The following is a 21107-nucleotide window of genomic DNA, read 5'->3' on the forward strand; positions in this document are numbered from 1 at the left end:
CTAGCATTATAGGTGTCTATATCATCTATGCTTAAATACTTTTCCTGGGGTGGGCGTGGTGGCTTATGCCTGTAATCCCAGCACTTTGGGAGGCCGAGGCAGGTGGATCAGCTGAGGTCAGGAGTTTGAGACCAGCCTGGCCACTATGATGAAACCCCGTCTCTACAAAAATACAAAAATTAGCTGGGCATGATGGCAGGTGCCTGTAATCCCAGCTGCCCAGGAAGCTGAGGCTGGAGAATCACTTGAACCCAGGAGGAGAAGGTTGCAGTGAGCTGAGATTGTGCGACTACACTCCAGCCTGGGCGACAGAGTGAGACTCCGTCTCAAAAAAAAAAAAAAAAAAAAAAAAACTTTTCCTGATTACATAGGGCTATAAAAATTTTTATTAGAGTTTTTTCTTTTAGAGCAGTTTTAGGTTCCCAACAAAATTGAGAGGAAGGTACAGAGATTTTTCCATACACTTTCTACTCCCACACATGCACAGCCTCCCCATTATCAACATCCCTACCAGGGCGGCACATTGCTTACAACTAATCAGCCTGTACTGACACATCATACTCACCCAGAGTCCACAGTTTACATAAGGGTTCACTCTTGGTGGTGTAATTTTATGGGCTTGCACAAATATGTAATGACATGTATCTACCATCATAGTATCATATGGAGCTAAACACCTGTGCTCCACCTGTTTATTCCCCCTCTCCACAAATCCCTGGCAAACATTCTTATTTTTACCGTCTCCATAGTTTTGCCTTTTCGGAATGTTGTATACAGTTGGAATCTTACAATCTGTAGCCTTTCAGATGGACTTCTTTCACTTAATAATATGAATTTCAGTTTCCATGACTTTTCATGGCTAGATAGCCCATTTCCTTTTGAGCACTGAATAATGTTCCATGTCTGGATGTACCACATAGTTCAGTTTAGTTATTCATTCACCTACTGAAGGACTTCTTGGTTGCTTCCGGATTTTGGCATTATGAATAAGAAGACTTTTTATTTTTTATTTATTTATTTATTTATTTATTTTTGAGACAGAGTCTAACTCTGTTACCCAGGTTGGAATGCAATGGCATAATCTTGGCTCACTGCAACCTCTGCCTCCCGGGTTCAAGAGATTTTCTTACCTCAGCCTCTCGAGTAGCTGGGATTACAGGCATCTGCCACTACGCCCAGCTAATTTTTATTTGTTTTTTGAGACGGAGTCTCTCTGTGTCGCCCAGGCTGGAGTGCAGTGGCGCGACCTTGGCTCACTGCAACCTCCACCTCCCAGGTTCAAGCAATTCTCGTCTCCACCTCCCAAGTAGCTGGAATTACAGGCACGCATCACCATGCCGGCTAATTTTTGTATTTTTAGTAGAGACAGGGTTTCACAGTGTTGGCCAGGCTGGTTTCAAACTCCTGACCTCAGGTGATTCACCCACCTCTGCCTCCTAAAGTGCTGGCATTACAGGTGTAAGCCACGGCGCCCAGCCTAATTTTTGTATTTTTTAGTGGAGATGGGGTTTTACCATGTTGGCCAGGCTGGTCTCGAACTCCTGACCTCAAGTGATCTGCCCGCCTCTGTCTCCCAAAGTGCTGGGATTACAGGCCTGAGCCACTGTGCCCGGACAGAGAAGAAATCTATTTTTTATAAACTTTTAGCAATGTAGTGGTAGAACTGCTTTAATTAGTTACTGATGTCTTTTTCCAGATGATTTTATTGTTACTGACTTTGTTCATAACTCCAATAGTAGAGATAATTTTGTAGTTAATTTCAAAGGAGATTAGAACATTTTGGTTCATTAATAGATTGAAAGAGAGACCACTGGCCAAATCCAGAGTATTTACAAAAGCATCTAAAATTTTTGGACATTGTCAGAACTTCCAACCTCAGATAATCTTACAGAAATCTTTGCCCTTCCTGAAATATTCACCAATTTTTTTTTTTTTTTTTTTTTTTTTTGGAGATGCTCTGTCACTTAGGCTGGAGTGCAGTGGTATGATCTTCGCACACTGCAACCTCCGCCTACTGGGTTCAAGCAATTCTCATGCCTCAGCCTCCAGAGGATCTGGGATTACAGGCGTGCACCATCAGGCCTAGCTAATTTTTATATTTTTAGTAGAGATGGGGTTTCACCACATTGGCCAGGCTGCTCTCGAACTCCTGACCTCAAGTGATGCACCCGCCTTGGCCTCCCAGAGTGCTGGGATTACCACGCCTGGCCAGAGAAGAAATCTATTTTTAATAAAATTTTAGCAGTGTAGTGGTAGTACTGCTTTATTTTTTTAGATATAAAACATTTATTAAAAGATAATAAAATAACAAATGAACAGATCTTTTGAAAAAAGCCATTCATGTAAAAATGGACAATCTACAAAGATGAAAGCATGATAAAATGCATACAGTTGTAAAACAAAGTTCCAAGTTTTCAATGGCAATAAAATATAAATAATGTACTTATTATTCCAAGCTTCTTTGAAAAAGCACAACGTAGCTAGGTTAGAAATATTGCTAAAACTTACTTTCAAGTACATTAGTTGGGTATCATGTATCCCAATTATAGAAGTGAATACATGCTTGTGAAAATCTATTAAAAACATGAAAGTGAGAAAGATAGTATGACATAGATAACTCCATCACCCAAAGATAAGCACTGCTAAAATACACATATAAATTCTCGTTTGTTTGTAAGGGTCCTCTCTGCCTCATTTTTCAAAGAACACTATTCCTCATTTCTTTTTAAAAAACAGGTATGCCATCATATTTTTCTACCCACCCATCCTTCTTCCATGTAGCAACATTCTCATATAATGAAAATCCAAGATATTTTTACCAAAAGTTTAAGGTGAGATGGGAAACTGTTGTGTGTTTCTTTCTTCTTCGATAAAAATGTGATGCCTGCCGGGCGCGGTGGCTCACACCTGCAATCCCAGCACTTTGGGAGGCCGAGGCAGGTAGATGACGAGGTCAGGAGATTGAGAACATCCTGGTCAACATGGTGAAACCCCTTCTCCACCAAACATACAAAAATTAGCGGGGCGTGGTGGTGAGTTCCTGTATTCCCAGCCACTCAGGAGGCTGAGGCGCAGGAGAACTGCCCGAATCAGAGTCTGACGTTGCAGTGAGCCGAGATCGCGCCACTGCACTCCAACCTGGCGACAGAGTGAGACTCCGTCTCAAAAAAAAAGGAAAGAAAAGAAAAGAAAAACAGATAGTAGTGCCTTAGGGTGTTTTGTGTTTTTGTTTTTTTTGAGACGGAGTGCCACTCTGTTGCCCAGGCCGTCTCAGCTCACTACAACCTCCACCTCCTGGGTCCACGCCATTCTCCTGCCTCAGCCTCCCGAGCAGCTGGGAGTACAGGTGCCCGCCACCACCCCCTGCCAATTTTTTGTATTTTTAGCAGAGACTGGGTTCCACCACATCAGCCAGGATAGTCAGGATCTCCTGACCTCGCAATCCACCCGCCTCGACCTCCTAAATTGCTGGGACTGCACGTGTGAACCGCACCTGGCCGCCTTAGGTGATTTTTAAAAATAACCTGACTCTTGACTATTTTTCAAATGTAATGGAAATTCAGAGTTGTCCAAAATAACCAACAGAGGTGTAGAATAACATGCTGTTTTGCTTTATAAGTAAGTCTACTCACTTAGGATATTTCATGAGAAAACGTTTTCTGTATTGCCATCTATTTTTAGATAAAAACTTTTTTGAAATACTCTATTAAAAGGTTACAGAAAAGAATAATCAGCTTTGCGATCTGATTGCAACAAGAGAATGTACTATTATATATACAATAACTAGAAAAATAAACTTTCATGGTATGTTTTTTAAATGCTTAATTCAAACTAATACTATACTGGTAGGATTATCAATAAGAACTCTTAAATAAGGCCAGGTACCGTGGCTCATTCCTGTAATCCCAGCAGTTTGGGAGGCTGAGGCAGGTGGATTGCTTGAGCTCAGGAGTTCAAGACCAGCCTGGCCAAAATAGAAAAATCCCATCTCTGCAAGAAATACAAAAATTAGCCAGATGTGGTGCTGTGCTCCTGTAGTCCCAGTTACTTGGGAGGCTAAGGCAGAATTGCTTGAGCCCAGGAGGCAGGGGTTGCAGTGAGCTGAAATTGCACCATTGCACTCTAGCCTGGGGGACAGAGTGAGACCCTGTCTGAGAAAAAAAAAAAAAAAAAAGAAAAAACTCTTAAATATTTTTAACATTTTCTAAAACTGGCTAAAAGAAAGCAAGCATTCTTTAAATTAGCAGATCAGTAGCAGAAAAAGTATTGCACTCCAAAATCTCAGCTGCAAGATAAATACAAACTCAGGTTACAAATCAATAGTGTCTCAATATGTATGAAGTTACATTGATGAAAATTTCACATAACACTAAATGGCGGAAAAGCTCATGCAGTCATCCAGACTCTAATATCACCTTATATATTAAGGAGTCATCCAACTTGAGACACCAGAATTTTGATTCTGTAAATATCTCTGAGTGACCATCTACATTTCCAGCTTTATCATACTCCATTTTCCCCATCAAAGCTTTTGTTTTTATTAAGCCCAAGAAGAATAAGACAAAATGAAGAAAAATGGGTATGTGGTACACAGATCCCTCTAGGTGACACAAGAATTGACATGTCTGACTCAGAGAACATATTCAATAAATAACTGTTTATTAAATGAAAAAAAAGCCATAAGAACAATAGTCAGAATTGAGGTAAAGTAGGTGGCCTGCATTTAAAAAATAGTTTCCCTAATCTTTCTACCGCTTCAAGCATCACTTGGATCAACACATTTTTTTTTTTGTTGCAAACTCCTGATACAAAGCCATTGATTATTCCCTGCTCACTGGTTGTAAGAAAAAAAAGGGGATATTAAATTTAGTGAAAACAACAACTGGTTGAAAAGAACCTCAGTGAATAGATCTCACTGGAAGAGAAAAGAAGTTTATATGTTGGACCCCACACTTGGCTTCAACCCGTAAGTGCGTTCTCTTTATTTCATTTCTCCTTTAAAATCGCTGCTTATGCTTAATGGTTAATAATAATAGAAATGGCTAACAATTGCCACACTTACTACTCCCCTGAATGTCTTCAGCCTCTTATTCAGAAGTTTCACATAACATCTAGTCAATATAAAGGGAATAATAAGCTGCAATTAAAAGTAATATAAAGCCATTGATACCTTTTTGTCGTACTGTATTAAGTAATTTTAGATTAAACTCTTATACCTTCCCACTATTTTTTTTATTATACTTTATGTTCTAAGGTATATGTGCACAACGTGCAGGTTTGTTACATATGTATACTTGTGCCATGTTGGTGTGCTTCACCCATTAACTCGTCATTTACATTAGGTGTACCTCCTAATGCTATTCCTCCCCGCTCCCCCAACCCCACAACAGGCCCCGGTGTGTGATGTTCCTCTTCCTGTGTCCAGGTGTTCTCATTGTTCAATTCCCACCTATGAGTGAGAACATGTGGTGTTTGGTTTTCTGTTCTTGTGATACTTTCCTGAGAGGGATGGTTTCTAGCTGCATCCATGTCCCTACAAAGGACACAAACTCATCCTTTTTGATGGCTGCATAGTATTCCATGGTGTATATGTGCCACATTTTCTTAATCCAGTCTGTCACTGATGGAGATTTGGGTTGATTCCAAGTCTTTGCTATTGTGAATAGTGCTGCAGTAAACATACATGTGCATGTGTCTTTATAGCAGCATGACTTATAATCCTCTGGGTATATCCCCAGTAATGGGATGGCTGGGTCAAATGGTATTTCTAGTTCTAGATCCTTGAGGAATCGCCACACTGTTTTCCACAATGGTTGCACTAGTTTACAGTCCCACCAACAGTGTAAAAGTGTTCCTATTTCTCCACATCCTCTCCAGCACCTGTTTCCTGATTTTTTAATGATTGCCATTCTAACTGGTGTGAGATGGTATCTCATTGTGGTTTTGATTTCCATTTCTCTGATGGCGAGTGATGATGAGCATTTTTTCATGTGTCTGTTGGCTGTATGAATGTCTTCTTTTGAGAAGTGTCTGCTCATATCCTTTGCCCACTTTTTGATGGAGTTGTTTGTTTTTTTCTTGTAAATTTGATTGAGTTCTTTATAGGTTCTGGATATTAGCCCTTTGTCAGATGAGTAGATTGCAAAAATGTTCTCCCATTCTGTAGGTTGCCTGTTCACTCTGATGGTAGTTTCTTTTGCTTTGCAGAAGGTCTTTAGTTTAATTAGATCCCATTTGTCAATTTTGGCTTTTGTTGCCATTGCTTTTGGTGTTTTAGACATGAAGTCCTTGCCCACGCCTATGTCCTGAATGGTATTCCCTAGGTTTTCTTCTAGGGTTTTTATGGTTTTAGGTCTGACATTTAAGTCTCTAATCCATCTTGAACTGATTTTCATATATGGAGTAAAGAAAGGATCCAGTTTCAGCTTTCTACTTATGGCTAGCCAATTTTCCCAGCACCATTTATTAAATAGGGAATCCTTTCCCCCTTTCTTGTTTTTATCAGGTTTGTCAAAGATCAGATGGCTGTAGATGTGTGGTATTATTTCTGAGGGCTCTGTTCTGTTCCATTGGTCTATATCTCTGTTTTGGTGCCAGTACCACGCTGTTTTGGTTACTGTAGCCTTGTAGTATAGTCTGAAGTCAGGTAGCATGATGCCTCCAGCTTTGTTCTTTTGGCTTAGAATTGTCTTGGCAATGCGGGGTCTTTTTTGGTTCCATATGAACTTTAAATCAGTTTTTTCCAATTCTGTGAAGAAAGTCATTGGTAGCTTAATGGGGATGGCATTGAATCTATAAATTACCTTGGGCAGTATGGCCATTTTCACAATATTGATTCTTCCTATCCATGAGCATGGTATGTTCTTCCATTTGTTTGTGTCCTCTTTTATTTCACTGAGCAGTGGTTTGTAGTTCTCCTTGAAGAGGTCCTTTACATCCCTTGTAAGTTGGATTCCTAGGTCTTTTATTCTCTTTGAAACTATTGTGAATGGGAGTTCATTCATGATTTGGCTCTCTGTTTGTCTGTTACTGGTGTATAAGAATGCTTGTGATTTTTGCACATTGGTTTTGTATCCTGAGACTACCCTTGATTTCCTTCTCTTACCTGACTGCCCTAGCCAGAACTTCCAACACTGTGTTGAATAGGAGTGGTGAGAGAGGGCATTCCTGTCTTGTGCCAGTTTTCAAAGGGAATGCTTCCAGTTTTTGTCCATTCAGGATGATATTGGCTGTGGGTTTGTCATAAATAGCTCTTATTATTTTGAGATACGACCATCAATACCAAATTTATTGAGAGTTTTTAGCATGAAGTGCTGTTGAATTTTGTCAAAGGCCTTTTTGCATCCGTTGAGATAATCATGTGGTTTTTGTCTTTGGTTGCATTTGTATGCTGGATTACATTTATTGATTTGCGTATGTTGAACCAGCCTTGCATCCGAGGGATGAAGCCCACTTGATCATGGTGGATAAGCTTTTTGATGTGCTGCTGGATTCGGTTTGCCAGTATTTTTTTGCATCGATGTTCATCAGGGATATTGGTCTAAAATTCTCTTTTTTTGTTGTATCTCTGTCAGGCTTTGGTATCAGGGTGATGTTGACCTTGAAAAATGAGTTAGGGAGGATTCCCTCTTTTTCTATTGATTGGAATAGTTTCAGAAGGAATGGTACCAGTTCCTCCTTGTACCTCTGGTAGAATTCAGCTGTGAATCCGTCTGGTCCTGGACTTTTTTTGGTTGGTAGGTCATTAATTATTGCCTCCATTTCAGAGCCTGCTATTGGTCTCTTCAGGGATTCAACTTCTTCCTGATTTAGTCTTGGGAGAGTGTAAGTGTCCAGGAAATTATCCATTTCTTCTAGCTTTTCTAGTTTATTAGCGTAGAGGTGTTTATAGTATTCTCTGATGGTAGTTTGTATTTCTGTGGGGTCAGTGGTGATACCCCCTTTATCATTTTTTTATTGCGTCTATTTGATTCTTTTCTTTTTTCTTCTTTATTAGTCTTGCTAGCGGTCTCTCAATTGTGTTGATCTTTTCAAAAAACCAACTCCTGGATTTGTTGTTTTTTTGGAGGGTTTTTTGTGTCTCTATCTCCTTCAGTTCTGCTCCAATCTTAGTTATTTCTTGCCTTCTGCTAGCTTTTGAATGTGTTTGCTCTTGCTTCTCTAGTTCTTTTAGTTGTGATGTTAGGGTGTCAATTTTAGATCTTTCCTGCTTTCTCTTGTGGGCATTTAGTGCTATAAATTTCCCTGTACACACTGCTTTAAATGTGTCCCAGAGATTCTGGTATGTTGTATCTTTGTTCTCATTGGTTTCAGAGAACATCTTTATTTCTGCCTTCATTTCGTTATGTACCCAGTAGTCATTCAGGAGCAGGTTGTTCAGTTTCCATGTCATTGAGCAGTTTTGATTGAGTTTCTTAATCCTGAGTTCTAGTTTGATTGCCCTGTGGTCTGAGAGACAGTTTGTTATACTTTCTGTTCTTTTACATTTGCTGAGGAGTGCTTTACTTCCAACTATGTGGTCAATTTTGGAATAAGTGCGATGTGGTGCTGAGAAGAATGTATATTCTGTTGATTTGGGGTGGAGAGTTCTGTAGATGTTTAATAGATCTGCTTGGTGCAGAGCTGAGTTCAATTCCTGGATTTCCCTCTTGACTTTCTGTGTCGTTGATGTGTCTAATGTTGACAGTGGGGTGTTAAAGTCTCCCATTATTATTGTATGGGAGTCTAAGTCTCTTTGTAAGTCTCTAAGGACTTGCTTTATGAATCTGAGTGCTCCTATATTGGGTGCATATATATTTAGGATAGTTAGCTCTTCCTGATGAATTGATCCCTTTACCATTATGTAATGGCCTTCTTTGTCTCTTTTGATCTTTGATGGTTTAAAGTCTGTTTTATCAGAGACTAGGATTGCAACCCTGCTTTTTTTTGTTCTCCATTTGCTTGGTAGATCTTCCTCCATCTCTTTATTTTGAGCCTATGTGTATCTCTGCATGTGAGATGGGTCTCTTGAATACAGCAAACTGATGGGTCTTGACTCTTTATCCAGTTTGCCAGTCTATGTCTTTTAATTGGCGCATTTAGCCCATTTACCTTTAAGGTTAACATTGTGATGTGTGAGCTTGATCCTGTCCTTATGATGTTAGCTGGTTATTTTGCTCATTAGTTGATGCAGTCTCTTCCTAGCATTGATGGTCTTTACATTTCGGCATGTTTTTGCAGTGGCTGGTACCGGTCGTTCCTTTCCATGTTTAGTGCTTCCCTCAGGAGCTCTTGTAGGGCAGGCCTGGTGGTGACAAAATCTCTCAGCATTTGCTTTTCTGTAAAGGATTTTATTTCTCCTTCACTTATGAAACTTAGTTTGGTTGGATATGAAATTCTGGGTTTAAAATTCTTTTCTTTAAGCACGTTGAATATTGGCCCCCACTCTCTTCTGACTTGTAGAGTTTCTGCCGAGAGATCCGCTGTTAGTCTGATGGGCTTCCCTTTGTGGGTAACCCGACCTTTCTCTCTGGCTGCCCTTAACATTTTTTCCTTCATTTCAACTTTGGTGAATCTGATAATTATGTGTGTTGGAGTTGCTCTTCTCGAGGAGTATCTTTGTGGTGGTCTCTGCATTTCCCGATTTTGAATGTTGGCCTGCCTTGCTAGGTTGGGGAAGTTCTCCTGGATAATATCCTGCAGAGTGTTTTCCAACTTGGTTCCATTCTCCCTGTCACTTTCAGGTACAACAGTCAGATGTAGTTTGGTCTTTTCACATAGTCCCATATTTCTTGGAGGTTTTGTTCATTTCTTTTTACTCTTTTTTCTCTAAACTTCTCTTCTCACTTCATTTCATTCTTTTGATCTTCAGTCACGGATACTCTTTCTTCCAGTTGATCGAGTCAGTTACTGAAGCTTGTGCATTTGTCACGTAGTTCACATGTCATGGTTTTCATCTCTATCAGGTCATTTAAGGACTTCTCTACATTGGTTATTCTAGTTAGGCATTTGTCAAATCTTTTTTCAAGGTTTTTAGTTTCTTTGCACTGGGTTCGTAATTCCTCCTTTAGCTCGTAGAAGTTTGATTGTCTGAAGCCTTCTTCTCTCAACTTGTCAAAGTCATTCTCCATCCAGCTTTGTTCCGTTGCTGGTGAGGAGCTGTGTTCCTTTGGAGGGGAGAGGCACTCTGATTTTTAAAATTTCCAGCTTTTCTGCACTGCTTTTTCCCCATCTTTGTGGTTTTATCTACCTTTGGTCTTTGATGATGGTGACGTACAGATGGGGTTTTGGTGTGGATGTCCTTTCTGTTGATTATTTTTCCTTCTAACAGTCAGGACCCTCAGCTGCAGGTCTGTTGGAGTTTGCTCTAGGTCCACTCCAGACCCTGTTTGCCTGGGTATCAGCAGCAGAGGCTGCAGAAGAGTGAATATTGCTGAACAGCAAATGTTGCTGTCTGATTGTTCCTCTGGAAGCTTTGTCTCAGAGGTGTACCTGGCCATGGGAAGTGTGAGGTGTCAGTCTGCCCCTAGTGGGGGATGCCTCCCAGTTAGGCTACTCAGGGGTCAGGGACCCACTTGAGCAGGCAGTCTGTCCGTTCTTAGATCTCAAACTCTGTGTTGGGAGAACCTCTGCTCTCTTCAAAGCTGTCAGAGAGGGACATTTACATCTGCAGAGGTTTCTGCTGCCTTTTGTTTAGCTATGCCCTGTCCCCAGAGGTGGAGTCTACAGAGGCAGGCAGGCCTCCTTGAGCTGCAGTGGGCTCCACCCAGTTCAAGCTTCCCTGCCGCTTTCTTTACCTACTTAAGCCTCAGCAATGGTGGGCGCCCTTCTCCCAGCCTTGCTGCCACCTTGCAGTTCGATCTCAGATTGCTATGCTAGCAATGAGGGAGGCTCTGTGGGTGTGGGACCCTCCAGGCCAGGCGCAGGATATAATCTCCTGGTGTGCTGTTTGCTAAGACCCTTGGTAAAGTGCAGTATTAGGGTGTGAGTGACCCGATTTTCCAGGTGTTGTGTTTCACGGTTTCCCTTGTCTAGTAAAGGGAATTCCTTTCTCCGTTGTGCTTCCCGGGTGAGGCGGTGGCTCGCCCTGCTTTGACTCTCACTCATTGGGCTACGCCCACTGTCCTGCACCCACTGTCCAACACGCCCCAGTGAGATGAACCCGGTACCTCAGTTGGAAATGCAGAAATCACCCATCTTCTGTGTCGCTCACACTGGGAGTTGGAGGCTGGAGCTGTTCCTATTTGGCCATCTTGGCACCGACTATCTACCTTCCCTGGTAATACTGCTTTAATTAGTTACTGATGTCTTTTTCCAGATGATTTTATTGTTACTGACTTTGTTCATAACCCCAGTAGTAGAGATAATTTCATAGTTAATTTCAAAGGAGATTAGAACATTTTGGTTCATTAATAGATTGAAAGAGAGACCACTGGCCAAATCCAGAATATTTACAAAGAGCATCTAAAATCTTTGAAGGATGTCAGAACTCCCACCCTCAGATAACCTTATAGAAATCTTTGCCCTTCCTGAAATATTCACCAATTCTTTTTTTTTTTTTTTTTTTTTTGAGATGGAGTTTTGCTCTTGTTGCCCAGGCTGGAGTGCAATGGTGCGATCTCAGCTCACCACAACCTCTGCCTCCCGGGTTCAAGCAGCCTTCCTCAGCCTCCCAAGTAGCTGGGATTACAGGCATGCCCCACCACACCTGGCTAATTTTGTGTTTTTAATAGAGACAGGGTTTCTCCATGTTGGTCAGGCTGGTCTTCAACTCCCAACCTCAGATAATCCGCCTGCCTTGGCCTCCCAAAGTGCTGGGATTGCAGGCGTGAGCCACCATGCTTGGCCCACTAATTTTTTTAATTTTTTTTTTCTTTGAGAAGGTGGTCTTGCTCTGTCATCTAGGCTGTAGTGCAATGGTGCAATCACAGCTCACTGCAACATTGACCTCTTGGGCCCAAACAATTCTCCTACCTCAGCCTCCCAAGTAGCTGGGACTACAGGTACTTGCCACCACACCCAGCTTTATTTTTTGTAGAGATGGGGTCTCACTATATAGCCAGGTTTCAAACTCCTGAGCTCAAGTAATCCTCCCACCTCAGCCTCCCAAGTTGCTGGGATTACAGGCGTGAGCCACTGTGCCCAGCCCACTTATTAAATATCAGTATGGACCAATGAATTCATCTTTTATTCAGCAAGTTATATCTATTACTGTTCATTTTGATGTTCAATTTTACCATATTTAAGCTGGCTCCTGTGTCCTTGGACACATGCCCATCATTCTTTGAGTACCTCCTTATTTTCTGACACAGAAAGATGTGTCATGATTAATCTTTTGCTATCTGTGCTCTGGAATCAGCCATCTTTTCAAGAAGTTCTGGTTGATTTTAATGGATATGGTTTTTTGTTTTTGGTTTTTTTTAGTTTTAGTTTCAGTTTTTCAGAGATGGCATCTTGCTATGTTTACTAAGCTGAAATGCAGTGGCTATTCACAGGCATGATCTTGGTGTACCACAGCCTCAAACTCCTGAGCTCAAGCAATCCTCTCACCTCAGCCTCCCAAGTAGCTGAGACTGCTCCTGAGTTGCTTATGCCACTGTGCCTGGTTAAGAATGGTATTTAGAAGCCAAGATCCAGGTTCTAGGTGGGCTTCCTGCTATTGGGATATCATTGCCTCTATGCCCTCTCAGTGTACAGAGGAAGGAAATGTGTGTGTATATTCATCCACATACACACATACACAACTGTATCTACTTCTATATTTCTGTCTATCTAAAATCATGATTTCATACCAATACTTCCAACTCTAGAGCATTACCACAGAATTTATTCTAAGTTTTGCTATTTCTATATGTATAACTCCCTTCTCCAACAGCAAGAAGCTTGGCTTCAGTTTCCTCAATATTACTTATTCATATTTCCTGTATGTAATCAACCTCCTGACAATGTAGGCCACCTCCTTCACCCCAACCCCCAGCTACACACCACACAAGTGACCTTCTCTGCCCAGTCCTGTTAACCAGCCATGTGGAATCCTCAGCCTGACCACACTGTGCCAGCAACACCAGCTGAACCTCCAACTACCCACATCCTCAGGCCCTGGCCCTGCTGACCATCTTTGGCCCCATTTGTGTCTACTGAGTCCTAAGCCCTGACCAAAAGGAAGGGGCAGAATACCAGTTTAATGAAAATTGAAAAGGCATTACAGGTTTGGAAGATAAGAAAAAGATGAAAAAATATAGAAGGAAAGAAGAAAAGAAAATAATAAAACCTATTGCAGATGCAACAAATATGTGACACCAGCTTTATACAAAGGCCCTGTACAAAGTCTGAGGGCAAGTAAGATCTGTTCCTAACCCTCAGGAAACTTACAACTGCCCAGAAAGAATAATATGTATGTACTAGACAGGAAACAATGTTGTAATTAACATTGTAAGTATATGAGCAGAGGACCAGGAGGAAAAGAACAGTGGATTCAGCCTGAAGATGTCGGGGGACAAATGGAATGCTGCCAGGGAAGGGTGGCCTGTTCCCAATCAAGGAAGCCTTTAACCAGGTGCAAAGTCGAGGCACCCAGGGCACATGGGGCTAGTGACCAAGATGTGCAAAATCTAGTGTATGTTTTAAAGTGTTTTTGAAATAATATCTTAAATTGTTAGTATAACTTTTGCTTTTAAATGCTTTTAAAACATTTTTTGATATAATAATCTTTATTGTGTCTTCAAATTATAGCTGAAGAGTCTGCTTCTTCTGGAGCAAAGGGAGATCTGGCTGCTGGTAACCGATGTCACTCTGCAAACGCAGGAGGAGAGTGACCCCAAGCTCCCCAAAACCCTGCTTGTCTATGTGGCCCCCTTGTGTGTGCTGGGCTCTGAAGTCCTGGAGGCACTCGCTGGGGCTGCCCCTCACAGCCTCTTCTTCAAGGACGCTCTCCGTGACCAGGGTGTGCTTGCTTCTCCACAGCTTTGATACAGAGGCGACTGATCGGTGCCCATAGAGTAGCTCTTGTGACCTCTGGATGCCTCCATGTTGCTTGGACGCTGCCAGCACCTTCGCGGAGCCCATCACAGACATGCCCCATGTACCAGCCTCCAGCTTTCACTGACCCTGTAGCGGCTACCTGGGCAGAACTAGCTCCATGGAGATGGCTGTTGCTCACTCCAGAATTGTCTGCTGGTGGCACCCTGTACTGCTGCAGAATCCACAAACAAACCAAAAGCTAGAATATTATAAATGCATATACTTAGATCAGCCATCCCCTTTTTCCAGGATCAAACTAAAATCCTGCCTAAGCTATCTTTTTAAATTTTTATCGAGTCATAATTCACATACCACATAATTTACCGTTTGTGGATTGACTTGACTCTCACATTTGAGTGCTTCTTTAGCTTAGCTCACGGGGTTTGGGAATGTGTACACACAATGCATGTGCTGCTGGACACAGTCCCATAACTACACCTTCACATGCATGACTCGAGGGGTAGCAAAGGAGACTGCCATTATGAGCATAATTCACTTTTTCTTCAAGGCTTCAGTAACCTGAAGTGTCTCTGTCGGCAGGTCGGATTGTCTGTGCTGAACGGACTGTCGTCTTGCTTCAGAAACCCCTTTTGAGTATGGTCTCTGGTGCAAGTTCCTGTGAGCTGCCTGATCCGGTGATGCTTGACAGTCTGGACTCTGCCACACCTGTCAACTCCATCTGCAGTGTTCAAGGTAGGCAGCCGTCTCACAGGAATTGGTGTTTATACTTTCTTAACTATTATACTTTATATTCATTTACTCATTTATTCAACAAGTATTTGTGGAGTGCCTGCCAAGTTCCAGACACTGGATACATAAAGAACAAAAGCAGAAATTGTTCTTGCTATCAAACTCGATTCTGCACAGAAGGAGGTGAATCAGATGAACACAGACAGGCCTATCCTCAGGCTCTGAGTGCTCTAGCTGCTGATACCTGCGCCCACATCTTAGTGGGGAGCTCAGGGAAGGCTTCCCAAAGACAGGAGCCTCAAGCTGAGCTCTGAAGCATAGATGAGACTACTTAGGTCAGGGATGGAGCAGAAGGAACATTCCTGGGAAGAAAGCAGGACTTCGTAAGGCCACTGGCATGAGAAAGCTGCTGAGCAGGCGTGTCCAGAAAGAGGCAGGACAGGCAGCCAGATGGGGGTGGGACTAAGCTGAGGCTGGTGGGCCCACCAGGCTGGTGGTGTCAGGAGTGTGCTTTGTCATTGGTACAGGCAGCCTGGTCTGATGTCCTCCCTGCAGAGCAGAGTGGAGGGGCTGGATGGCATTGGGGGCAGCGGTAGAGAAGGAAATTCAAGGGTGGACTTAGGGAAATCGGCAGGTTAAGTGATGAATTGGGCATAGATGGAGGCAGAAGATATATCTGACGACCTCTGAGCTCCTGGCTCAGATAAGGTGATGGTAGTGCTGTTCATTAAGTAGGATGTGGCAGGCAAGGTCAGCTTTAAGGGGACACTCTCAGTTCTGTCAGGAGAGTTTGCATGTTTTGCATACATCTGAGATGTTTCAGCAGCTGGTTAGATATGCGAGTCTGGAGCTGAAAACAGCATTAATATTTTCTCTTTTTTAACTTTATAAAACTTAGTACTAAAAGTCATACATGGCTAGTGGAACTAGTGAAAAATAAATGAAGAGAAAGTTAACAGCCCGCCCTCTGTCCCCGGCTTTCTGCTGCACTGGCGCATCCAGGAGACACAGCTGCCCGCCTTGAGGGGGTGTGTGTGCTTGCACATCAGATGATTTACTGCACATTATTCTGCCACTTGCTTCTCTGTAGCAGGAATATCTGTCCAGGTGGGGAGAGAGATCCAACTCAAGAAGTTAATAGTTGCATAGCATCCCCTCATATGAATAAACTCTCCCTCCACTCATGGACATCCAGGATCTCTCGTGTTTTTGCAGTTATTAAACAAGACTGTAATAAACATTCTTGGGGCCGGGCGCGGTGGCTCAAGCCTGTAATCCCAGCACTTTGGGAGGCCGAGACGGGCGGATCACGAGGTCAGGAGTTCGAGACCATCCTGGCTAACACGGTGAAACCCCGTCTCTACTAAAAAATACAAAAAACTAGCCGGGCGAGGTGGCGGGCGCCTGTAGTCCCAGCTACTCGGGAGGTTGAGGCAGGAGAATGGCGTAAAAACCCGGGAGGCAGAGCTTGCAGTGAGCTGAGATCCGGCCACTGCACTCCAGCCTGGGCGACACAGCGAGACTCCGTCTCAAAAAAAAAAAAAAAATAAAAAAAAAAAATAAATAAACATTCTTGGACATTGATCCTTAACTGATTTCTGTAAAGGAGGATTTCAGCAGTTTGGGGTTCATGGAGATTTTTAAACAACTTTATTGAGCTATAACTCAGTAATACCCTATAATTCACTCCTTTAAAGTGTTTTTAGTATTCACAGAATTGTGCAAACATCACTACAATCTAATTTTAGAACAAAAACCCACACCTATTATCATTCACGCCCCATTACCACCCACCCTCCCACACCCTAGTCTTAGGAAACCACCAATCTACTATTTGTTTCTATGAAATTTGCCTGTTCTGTTTTTGGGGCGGGGGGGTTGTTTCTGTTTTTGTTTTTGTTTTTTTTGTTTTGAGATGGAGTCTCTCTCTGTCACTCAGTGACATACAGTGGCATGATCTCTGCTCACTGCAAGCTCTGCCTCCCGGGTTCACGCCATTCTTCTGCCTCAGCCTCCCGAGTAGGTGGGACTACAGGCGCCCGCCACCATCCTGGCTAATTTTTTTTGTATTTTTAGTAGAGACGGGGTTTCACCATGTTAGCCAGGATAGTCTCGATCTCCTGACCTCATGAGCCACCCGCTTCGGCCTCCCAAAGTACTGGGATTACAGGCGTAAGCCACTGTGCCCAGCCAATTACTGCAACTTTTAAGTCTTGAAGTTGGGTACTGTCAGTTTTCCAACTTTGTTCTTGTTCTTCAATATTGTCTTGGCTATTCTAGGTCATTTTGCCTCTCCATATAAACTTTAGAATCAATTTGTTGATATCCACAAAATAACTTGATGAGATTTTGATTGGGATAGTGTTGAGTCTGTAGATCAGGTGGGGAAAAACTGACATGTTAATACTAGAGCCTTCTTATCCATGAACATGGAATATCTCTGTGTTTATTTATATCTTCTTTGATATCTTTCGGAAGAGTTTTTTAGTTTTCCTCATACAGATCTTATACATATTTTGTTAGATTTATACTGAAGTATTTCATTTATTTTGTTGCTATTGTAAATAGTATTGTTTTTAATTTCAAATTCCAATCGTTCATTGCATTTCATAGGAAAACAATTAACTTTTTGATATTAACCCTGCAACTTTGCTGTAATCACTTAGTAGTTCCAGTGGTTTTTTGTTGTTTCTTTGGGATTTTCTACATAGAAAACTAAGTCATCTGTGAACAGTTTTCTTTCTTTCTTCTCAATCTGTGTAGCTTTTATTTTCTTGTCTTACTGCATTAGCTAGGACCATCAGTACCATGTAGAATAGCAGTAGTGGGAACAACCTTGCCCTGTTCTTAATCTTAGGGGTTAACCATGTACTTTCTCACCATTGATTATGATGTTAAACAGAGGGGTTTTGTTGTTCCATTTGCTGGAGATAGTATCACTTTGGAAGAAAATAATATTAGCTCTCCTTCCCTTCTTTTATTACACTGTTCCTTTCCATCTACCTACCTTTGCATCTGCACTTTATATTGTTAAGATTGGTAACATTCTGTTGTATAACTATAATTAAGCTTTGCACACATTTTCTACAGATTGATTCTCAAAGATGAAAATCAATAAATGGCATTTATATTATTATGATTATACAAGTTGAGTATCCCATATCCGAAATGCTTGTAACCAGAAGTGTTTTGGATTTTTTATTGGTTTTTTCATCCTTTTTTTTTTTTTTTTTTTTTTTTGAGACGGAGTCTCGCTCTGTAGCCCAGGCTGGAGTGCAGTGGCCGGATCTCAGCTCACTGCAAGCTCCGCCTCCCGGGTTCACGCCATTCTCCGGCCTCAGCCTCCCGAGTAGCTGGGACTACAGGCGCCCGCCACCTCGCCCGGCTATTTTTTGTATTTCTTAGTAGAGACGGGGTTTCACCGTGTTAGCCAGGATGGTCTCGATCTCCTGACCTCGTGATCCGCCCATCTCGGCCTCCCAAAGTGCTGGGATTACAGGCTTGAGCCACTGCGCCCGGCCCATCCTTTTTTTTGAGATGGGGTCTTGCTGTGTTGTCCAGGCTGCTCTCAAACTCCTGGGCATATTTTGGTTTTAATGTTTTTGAGACAGGATCGTCCAGGCTGGAGTGCATTGGTGTGATCATAGCTTCCTGTAACCTTGAACTCTTGAGCTAAAGCAATACTCCCATGTCAGCCTCCTGAGTAGCTAGGACTACTGGGATGGCACGCACCACCATGCCCAGTTAATTTTTGTTGTTGTTGTTGTTGTTGTTGAGACAGAGTTTCACTGTGTTGCCCAGGCTGCTCTCAAACTCCTGACCTCAAGTAATCCCTCAGCCTTGGCCTTCCAAAGTGCTGGGATTACAAGTGTGAGCCATTGTGGCTAGCCATGTGTCTTTATATAAACAACATATAGTTGGTTCTTGTTTTTCGTTCACTCTGATAGTCTCTGTTATTTAATTTGTGTATTGAGACCATTCTCATTTAAAGTGATTATTCATATAACTGAGATAATGTCAACTGTATTTATAACTGTTTTCTATTTATTGCACGGCTTGTTTCTTTTTTTTTTTGTCTTCCACTCTCTTTCTAACTATTTTCATTTTTTATTGAGCATTATGTTTCCATTTTCTCTTTTCTTTCAAAATATCAATTATACTTTTTGTTTTTTTTTTTTGAGACAGAGTCTTGCTCTGTCGCCCAGTCTGGAATGCAGTGGCACGATCTTAGCTCACTGCAAGCTCCGCCTCCCGGGTTTACACCATTCTCCTGCCTCAGCCTCCCAAGTAGCTGGGACTACAAGTGCCCGCCACCACACTCGGCTAACTTTTTGTATTTTTAGTAGAGATGGGGTTTCACCGTGTTAGCCAGGATGGTCTTGATCTCCTGACCTCGTGATCCGACCACCTCGGCCTCCCAAAGTGCTGGGATTACAGGCGTGAGCCACCGCGCCCGGTCCAATTATACTGATTTTTAAGGTTTTCTAGTGGAGTTTGCAATACACTTTACAGCCAATCAAGTCCACTTTCAAATAACACTGTCCTGCTTCACAGGTAATGCAGGTACCTTATATCAGAGTGTTCCTGATTTCTTTTTTTTTTTCTTTCCCATCCCTTGTAACACTCCTGTTATGCATTTCACTTACTCAAAAGGTATAATCATTGATTACATTATTGTTATTATTATTTAAATAAACTATCTTTTCTATCAATTTAGAATTAGAAATGTAAAAGATTTTATTTTACCTTCATTTATTCCTTCTCTAATACTCTTTCCTTCTCTATATAGGTTCAAATTTCTGACATTTCATTTTCCTCATATCTCACCATTTTCATGTACCATTCCCTGTGGGCTTCTTCTGCTTCCAGGCCTGCTCTATAGCTGCCCTGCAGGCCCGCATATAGGGCTCAAGATTTGTAAACAGACTTATCACAGAGGCAGGGCTGAGTGCTGCCAGATCCTTTAATGAGAACCAGTCAACTGGGCATTAAGAGAAAACAAACCCCCAGCTGCAAAATAACAAAGATTATCCAAGCCTCACATGCAGGAATGCCCATAGCAAGGTAGCAGCTAGGCAGTGACCTGCTCCTACACAGTCCTCAGCCTGCACACCTGCCAGCCACGGGCCTGCCCACCTCTATCAAATCCAGGCAAGGCTGGAGTCCTCACTGCTGTTTGGCAATAGCAGTTGCCCCCATCTCAGCACCTCAGCCTTGCTCGCTTCTGCCCTGCCGTGGTCCAGAAGGTCTCGGTGATGACATGTCCCCTGCATGGCTCCAAGGGGACCCCTTCACTTCTGCAGAGTTGGTGCTGGGTTTGGGCAGCTCTCTCAACAGCTGAACGAGCTGAGCGTCTGGGTCTCAGATGGCTGAGTACGGAACGTTTTCTCTGAGCAGAGTTTAAAAGGACCCTGAATGTATTCTGAGCATGGAGCAGTCACTCACTAAGAGTTGGCAGCATCCCTCTGTCCATCCAGGCCTCAGTGACGGGGTGAGGGGGAGGCACTCACTCCTTGCTGGTGTCACAAGGCCTCCTCGTCTCTGTTCTCCCTGAGTGGCAGCTCTGGGGTGTGCGGAAATGTCTCTCTGCTGTGTCTTCTGGGGTGAAGTCGTTTGGCAATGCTGGTTTTCCCTCCCTCACTCTGCTCACCACCTCTTTGTCCACCACTCACTAGCGATGGGACCTGGAGCAGGGATGCAGGAAGGGATGCAGTAGGCTCACATCTCTGTGGAAAGAGTGATGAACTCCTGTCTAAACCCAGGCTCCAGGCTCTAAATAGAAGACTTGTGAGCCCTGACTTCTTTCCATCAGGAGATAGGGAGGAAGAGGGTATAGCAGAGTTCAAGTTACTGAAGAAATGTGTGCACCAGGCTGCGGTGAACGCCAGACCCACCCATCCTGAGGTCCCTTTGAAAGGACCTTTTTAAAAAGATGTGTTCGTAGCTAGCAATACACCCTTCCTAAACCTAATTACAAGATATTTCTGCACATAAGCAAAGTAAAGACGTAATGGCAAACTGCTGGCAGGTTCATGAGTATGGTGTCCTCAACCCTGATGTAAACTATCTTTTTCTGTTGCTCCTTTAAGTGAATGTCTTTTGTTTTTGTTTTTGTTTTTTTGAGACAGAGTCTCTCTCTCTCGCCAGGCTGGAGTACAGTGGCGCGATCTCGGCTCACTGCAACCTCTGCCTCCTGAGTTCAAGCGAGTCTCCTGCCTCAGCCTCCCGAGTAGCTGGGACTACAGGCGCGTGCCACCACACTCAGCTAATTTTTGTATTTTTAGTAGAAATGGGGTTTCATCATGTTGGCCAGGATGGTCTCGATCTCTTGACCTCGTGATCCTCCCACCTCAGCCGCCCAAAGTGCTGGGATTACAGGTGTGACCCACTGTGCCCGGTCTTAAGTAAATGTTTAATCA

At 42.7% G+C, this 21107-nt stretch overlaps 1 protein-coding gene across 48 annotated transcripts in view; it reads left to right on the top strand.

Annotated features, from left to right (window-relative positions):
• SPIDR (scaffold protein involved in DNA repair) overlaps positions 1-21107 on the top strand; it is a 481215-nt gene that overhangs the window by 449215 nt on the left and 10893 nt on the right. For all 48 annotated transcript variants that reach the window (XM_077943592.1, XM_077943599.1, XM_077943602.1 and 45 more), the window contains 2 exons: positions 13711-13921; positions 14539-14691. In XM_077943592.1, coding sequence (XP_077799718.1) covers positions 13711-13921; positions 14539-14691 — 364 coding nt within the window. The remainder of the gene's footprint in view (positions 1-13710; positions 13922-14538; positions 14692-21107) is intronic.

The sequence above is a fragment of the Macaca mulatta genome, chromosome 8 (genome assembly GCF_049350105.2).
Source record: "Macaca mulatta isolate MMU2019108-1 chromosome 8, T2T-MMU8v2.0, whole genome shotgun sequence".
Classification (NCBI taxonomy): Eukaryota; Metazoa; Chordata; class Mammalia; order Primates; family Cercopithecidae; genus Macaca; species Macaca mulatta.